Here is a 7,228-nt window from a genome sequence, read left to right as displayed (position 1 = left end):
CTAGCTATGTTTTCTTAGGCAATAATCGGGATCCGCATACAAATTTTACACGCAAATTCAACAACGATATGATCCTGATAGAGATCTGGTTCAATTATTATCCCGTCTTCACGAGGCTGCAAGTATCCTGCAGATGCATTTTGTTATGTCTGCGGATATTTTATCAAAACAAGAGCGAATAAGTACTCTTTGGAAACAGGTTTTAAAATGTGCGAAGCTTACAATGCTTATTTCGGCATGCCTGTGGGTGATCAAGACAAATCCTGGGCACCCCATTTCGCGTGTGAAAACTGCAAAAGGACTTTGGAAGGTAAGACATTTTAAAACTATATTGCTTTGTTATGGGTAAAATAAATGTTTCTATTAACTTTTTTATTAGACAGTACTTTTCTTTTCAAATTTTTTTTTTTTCAGGATGGTACAGAGGGGAAAAGAGAGCTATGAAGTTTGCTGTGCCAAGAGTTTGGAGAGAACCCACTGACGATTCAAGCAACTGCTTTTTCTGCATGGTGGACCCTTCCAAACGTCGGACTGGCAAAAAAGCTAGTCAAATCATGTATCCTGACATTCCTTCATCCATGGCTCCAGTTCCACACAGCTCTGACCGCCCCGTTCCTACTCCTCCAGAGAAAGAGCAGGTGTCTTCCTGTGAGAGCCCTGATTCCATGAGTGTGGAAGACAATGAAGGTGAAGGATTTAATTTACTAGCTGATAACAAAAACCCATACTATCCCAACCAAAAGGACATGAATGATTTGATCAGAGATCTTGGTCTAACCAAGTCCGATGCTGAACTTTTGACGTCCAGACTGATGCAGTGGAATTTGCTGGATCCTAGTGTTAAAGTCACATGTCAGAGGAAGCGTCACGAACTTTTTTCCAACTTCTTCATCAGCGAAGATGGGCTCTGCTTCTGCCACGACGTGACCGGTCTGTTCGAGGAAATCGGAATTGATTTCGAACCAAAAGAGTGGCGCCTCTTCATTGACAGCTCATGCAAGAGTCTCAAAGCCGTGTTGCTTCACAATGGCAACAAGTATCCGTCTCTTCCTCTGGCGCATTCAGTATCTCTCAAAGAGAACTACGACAATGTCAAGAAAGTGCTGAACGCATTGAAGTATGAGCAATATGGCTGGGAAGTGATCGGAGATTTCAAAATAGTGACATTCTTAATGGGCCTGCAAGGCGGTACACCAAGTTTCCTTGCTTTCTATGCCTGTGGGACAGCAGAAACGACAGTGCACACTACAGTAAGCGTGAATGGCCACAACGAACTGAATTCACAGTGGGGAGGAACAACGTCAAGTGGGAGCCCTTGGTGGACCCCCAGAAGGTACTGATGCCACCACTCCACATCAAACTGGGTCTTATAAAGCAATTCGTCAAAGCTCTCGACAAAAATTCTTCAGCGTTCAAGTACCTACAAGACTTGTTCCCTAAGCTCTCTGAGGCGAAAGTTACAGCCGGTATCTTCGTTGGACCACAAATAAAGAAAATCTTCGAGTCTGAGGAATTCCCCAAGAAGCTCACTCGTGCTGAGAAAGCTGCTTGGATGAGTTTTATGTCAGTGGTACAGGGATTCCTAGGCAATCACAAAGCCGCAAACTACGTGGAGCTGGTCGAAAGTCTGGTGGAGAACTACGGCAAAATGGGCTGCAGGATGTCTCTCAAACTCCATATTCTGGATGCACATCTTGACAAATTCAAGGAGAACATGGGAGCATATTCAGAGGAGCAAGGCGAGCGCTTCCATCAGGATATAATGGAATTTGAGCGGCGATACCAAGGACAATACAATGAGAACATGATGGGAGATTACATTTGGGGATTGATTAGAGAAAGTGACTCGCAGTTTAAACGCAAATGTCGAAAAACCACCCGCTTCTGATTTACTTTTATGTTTTTGGTTTTCTGAAGTTTTAATAAAATTTAGTTTTGATTTATATGTGCTGTTCTGTATGATTTTCTCTGTAGTGAAAGACTCAAACACGTTTTTCTCATAATTTTAGCATATTTTAATGAATCACATTGTCCTGGTCACAAAAGCAAAGTTTCCGAGGAATATTAGGTGGTTTCCATACTTTTAAGGCATAACAGACTAGGAAATAACAATTACATCCCAAGGACTGAGAAATTTTTTTTTTTTTGTTACTTAGTGTAATTCGCAAAGTTTGGTAGCCGTGACAAATGAATTCATACACAAACAGACATTCTGCCATTGTTTCTTATAACTTGCTTCAAATAAATAGCCTTTATGTTATATGTACAATTATTTAAATAGATATCTCGTAAATATAATTATTTCCAATTTAGTTAGGTAGTTTCTATAATTCCTTTATCCCCGTGCTAGTAGTATAACGTTAGTGATACTGAGCTCTATAACCAAAGAAAACACGACTATTGTCGCATGTGTAAACGAAAAGAGAGTGTGGGTCGTTCATGTAACAGAGTGCGTAAACTTATAAGATTATCTGCTTGATAAAGTTATCGGTTTAGATGAATACCACTACTATAAAGTGCTAATTGAATAAATAAATAAACAAAAAATGTGAATGAGTAAATCAGAGCGTATGTGGGGCTGTGTATGTGTGTATACGTTTGCGTTTGCGTGTGGCAGCTGCAGACAGCGTAAAATGCGAGTCTACAAGTACTTGCAACATTTTTCAAATTGTGTAATATTTAATTGTGCGTTAAGCAAAGAGGGGTTAAGTAAAAGTAGCAACCATAGGCGCCAAAATGAGTGACGATTGGCGGATGTGGCGATGTAGAAGAAGAAGCAGAATAAGAATAAATGTTGAATAGTAGGATCACCTACAGAAACTTTGCTTACAGCAGACGAAGATGACACCTTCAGTGTGGCAGGATTTAATGCAAACAAATGCACACTTTAACTTGTATACAAATAAATATAAACACACATTTGTATTAGGTTTGCCTGCATGACCCCCTTTCATGTTATTTAGTAGATATTTATGCCCATTAATGTGTGCACAATAAAAATTCCTTAGAAACTCATAAAAATTTACTAACAAGAAATTTACATTTAATATTTCAATTTAGTTCAAGTGCAGCAGTCAAAAGGTAATCTCACATCATGGCAACCCCCAAAGGGATTAGGGTTAATGCCACCACACAGTGGCGCACTCAGGAATATATTTTGGGAGGGGTTTATACTTCTGAAAATTCGCTTCAGATAATATGCTCTTTAAGGTACATTTATGCAAGTTTTTTCATAAATGGCACTTTATTTACATAAAATTAGCAAAGAACTCAAACATTTGTAACCGACTTCGAAAAAGGGAGAGGTTTTCAGTTCGTCGGAATATTTTTTTTCTTTTTAATGTATGCTACCGCATAACTTTGAACCATGTGAACCGATTTCAATAATTCTTTTTTTTTTTTAATCGGAAAGATGATACTTCAAGGGTCGTCCCGTAGTTTGAAAATTACTTGTTTAATATAAAGTTCTATAAACGTAATGAAAAAATTTAAAAAATAGTTTTAATGCTCATTTTCCTCGATTTCTGGTTTCTGGTTTTCGATTGATATGGTGATTTTTCATGATTGCCTAATTTTTTTTAATATTTCGAATAGTTACCGGAAAAATTAAATGAACTTTCATTTTTATTATGTAGGTGATTTTGGTGGAACGAATTCGAATTTGGTAAATTAAATCTTCGAATCCTTGTTAAGTACATATCAGTGGTAAACGCTTTTAAGCTGTAAGGTGTAAAAAACAAAAGTAAGTGAGTATGCATTGCATATTTTTAGGACAATGGTTTCATTCGCAGTTAAACTTTTAAGAGCTCTCATGAAAAACGAAAAAATCTTATAAAATGACGCAGAATAAGTGGAATAGAAATTTTCTTCTATCAAAATTTCTTAAATCAGTTTGCATCTCTCAAGAAAAAAATGCTCGTATGTTTATTTCTTCAAGAAAATTTACTGCAAAAGCAAAGTGCTTTTTAATAAAAAATATTTCTTGTTATTTTTCTTGAGAGCTGGCTTTAGCATACAGTTTGCATTTCAGGTTATTAGATTTAGGGGGGTTTGAACCCCTAAGCCCACCCCTTGTGTGCGCTAATGCCACCACATAACAGATTTTGAGTGCAGTTGTTGCACTAATGTCAAAAGTGGCTGAGCAACAAAAGTCAACGCCATCACATTCACTTTCAAGTGTTGTAGCGGTGTCTTTCTTCTGTTCATGTATGCTTCTTTGCATTCTTCCCCTTTGTGCGGGGAGTAGGTTAATTACCAGCCACAATAGTTTTATGTACTATGTAGAAGCGAAAATCACACGTAACACACTCGTCACCGCTCATTAATTAACCCCTTAAGTGCTTAAGTGTACTTATAAGTATGTAGTAGGGACTTAAGGATGCACACATGCCTACATGCATACATATGTGCATAGAACATGTACAAATAAACTGCTAAGAATTGGTAGATCGCTGGTACGTGTTGTAGTAAACCGCACGCTTAGTGGAACTTATCATCTGCCCACTCTTCAAACGTTTTGCCACATAGCGTGTATGAACTAAAATTAGGCAGGGTAGTACATATGTATGTATGTATATATGTGCATGTTCATTAAAGAACAAGTGCATATATTTGGAATTTCGTCTTGAACTTTTAGAGAAATTCTGGAAACTGTCTTTCAACTCGCCACAGTGTTTCAAAAGAAAAAAAAAGTCTTTCACAGTTTTGTCAATTCTGGCAACAATCTTGAAACCCCTTTACTGTCTTTCGAAAGACTAACAGCCAATTTAACAAAAGCAATTTAAGTGAAAAATGATTTTATTTTTTTGAATTTCCACATGGAAATTGAAAGAAAATAAAAAATCATTTTCCATTTAATTTGCTGGTGAAAGTTTTTTAAAAATCAAGTTAAACGAAACAAGTAAGAAAGTCTAAGTTCGGGCGGGGCCGAACATTAAATACCCGGCGCATGTATTACATATATGCCTTTTCACCTTTCCGAAAGCTACCGCTATATGGTAAGCCGGGGTGTATAAATTTTGAATAAATTAGCGTTCTTAAATTTCGAAATATTGACGTTTCAAGCATTTCTAAAATTAACCGTTATATGAAAAGCCGTAATTTTAGTCCGATTTCAATAATTTGGAACGTTTTGCTTTTATGTGGCAAGCACAATAACCATACCGAGTTTGGTACAAATTGGTAGAATGGTTATCGAGATACATATATGTGATCATAAGTGGGCGGTGCCACGCCCATTTTCAAAAATTTTATGATAAGCGTATTTCCTGGTAAAGAATTGTTGCTAGCATCAATTTTGAATAAATTAGCTTTAATATTTACTGATTTATCGAAGAATTCGCATTTCTCCAAATTACCGTTATATGGGATGTGCGCGTGGTTATTGTCCGATTTTTAAAATTTTCGGCCATTTGGTATCCTGTACCAAGGCCAATAACTGTGCCAAGTTTGGAAGAAATCGGTGCAGCGGTTGCCAAGATATACACATGTAAGACTAAGTGGGCGTGGCTACGCCCATTTTTCAAAAATTTATAATATTCTTATGTTTCGTCTAAAAGTGATTGCAAATATCAATTTTTAGTGAATAATCTTCAGTAGTTACTAAAATATCGCAGTTTTCGTATTTCTGAAAATTACCGTTATATGAGAGGTAGGCGTGGTTATTGTCCGATTTTGCCCATTTTCAATACCATCCGTCCTACGCCCGAAAGAAGTACACGTACTAAGTTTCGTTAAGATATCTTAATTTTTACTCGAGTTATCGTGTGCACAGACGGACGGGCAGACGGACGGACGGACGGACAGACAGTCTCCGCTTAATCGATTTCTCTTTTCATCCTGATCCTTTATGTATACATTTGTCTATATCTATCTCGGTTCGTTTTGCCTGTTACAAACAACCGTTATGTGAACAAAGTTATAATACCCTTGTGCACAAGTGCGCTCGGGTATAAAAATATACAAATTTACATATTTTTCTTTTGCAACAATTAAAATTAAATAAAAAATTCAAATAAAGCAAAAGTAAATAAGAAATATTTTTAAAAATAAATGAAATGACATTTTTTTCTTTTTAAAACAATTGAATTAAAAAATGTAGTTAAAAAAAAAATAAATAAATAAATAAAAGAAGAAGAAAATAGTACTTAACCCTCTACTGCATGTATTATGAAGGAAATAAATAAGGAAAATTTAACTATAAAAACCACGTTATTTACGTAATTTAATAAACCTATATCGAAAGAAAAAATTATTCCAAGTAATTGATTTTCATTTTTATTGAGTTTATATTCAAATGTCATCTAACCACAGGCAATCCAATTGCGTTATAACTACGGTGACCATAAATATATTTCGAAAATGCAGGACAATTTTTCAAAAAATTAACCTACATATAATTGCGTAGTATAAAAATAACAAAAATATACTACATATATACATTCTTCGTCATTTGAATAGCGCACCCTTTTTTTGATTTTCTACCATACAAAGTATGCTTGACAAAATTTGTATATGGAAGAAAATGCGCAGCACCGTCAACAAAAAAAAATTGTCGCCACTATGTTTATTTTTTTTTTAATTTTCAAAAATTTTTTAAAAGGGATGTAGACGTAGAATATGCTATATTTTTATAAAAATGAATATTAAACAAACAAAAGGAAAACTGTACCTACTAAGTATTGGGCTGTATGAATAAAAATAAGCAATTGCTTTTTCTTGAAATTTCAGACAAAATTCAAAACAAATTCACAAACATTCAAACAAAATTGGAGTAAAAGGTATACAATTTTAAGAAAAGGCAATCGCTTAGTTTTTATTCGTACGGCCCATTAAAAGGATGCGCTATTGAAATAACCAAGAGTGTATATTTCTTAATTATTAATCCAATTTTAAACTTTTAACATAAATCACATTTGCTTCATTGGTATTAATCCTTTAGTAATGAATATTTACAAAATTATAATAAGGCATATTACGTATTACTTTACACGAAATATGAACCTCTGCAAAGCAAATTTTTTAGGCAAACTTTGGGTCGTTGAACACCAAAAAAATACCCATGGTTTCAAAGAAGTGTTTTCGAGATTTGTTCGAAAAACGTATTTTTAGTACTTTTTCAATTATTCCTCAATATTTCATGATGTCGGCCGCTGTGGTGTAGTGGTAAGCAGTGCGCGCTTCCACTCCGCAACGCCTGGGTTCAAGCCCTGGCCAAAGCAACATCGCA

The 7,228-nt window shown here is 35.6% G+C and overlaps 1 protein-coding gene across 1 annotated transcript; it reads left to right on the top strand.

Annotated features, from left to right (window-relative positions):
* Window positions 1–532: 532 nt before the first annotated feature.
* On the top strand, window positions 533–1,945 carry LOC118740754. The gene is made up of 2 exons (XM_036472412.1): window positions 533–872; window positions 1,778–1,945. The coding sequence occupies exons 1-2, from the start codon at window positions 555–557 to the stop codon at window positions 1,886–1,888; spliced, it is 429 nt and encodes a 142-aa protein (XP_036328305.1). The 5' UTR covers window positions 533–554; the 3' UTR covers window positions 1,889–1,945.
* Window positions 1,946–7,228: the final 5,283 nt, after the last annotated feature.

Source organism: Rhagoletis pomonella, unplaced genomic scaffold (genome assembly GCF_013731165.1).
Source record: "Rhagoletis pomonella isolate Grant_MI unplaced genomic scaffold, Rhpom_1.0 Rhpom_scaffold_00006, whole genome shotgun sequence".
NCBI lineage: Eukaryota > Metazoa > Arthropoda > Insecta > Diptera > Tephritidae > Rhagoletis > Rhagoletis pomonella.
The sequence above is the reverse complement of the archived record's forward strand: the minus strand, read 5'-3'. Positions and strand labels throughout refer to the sequence as shown.

What these genes read in the sequence shown, in the direction of transcription:
- LOC118740754 (XM_036472412.1), top strand. Translation starts at nt 555, where the DNA reads ATGTATCCTGACATTCCTTCATCCATGGCTCCAGTTCCACACAGCTCT. An exon ending in GTCAGAGGAAGCGTCACGAA is followed by an intron (nt 873 to 1,777) that starts CTTTTTTCCAAC and finishes GAATTTGAGCGG; the next exon opens with CGATACCAAGGACAATACAA.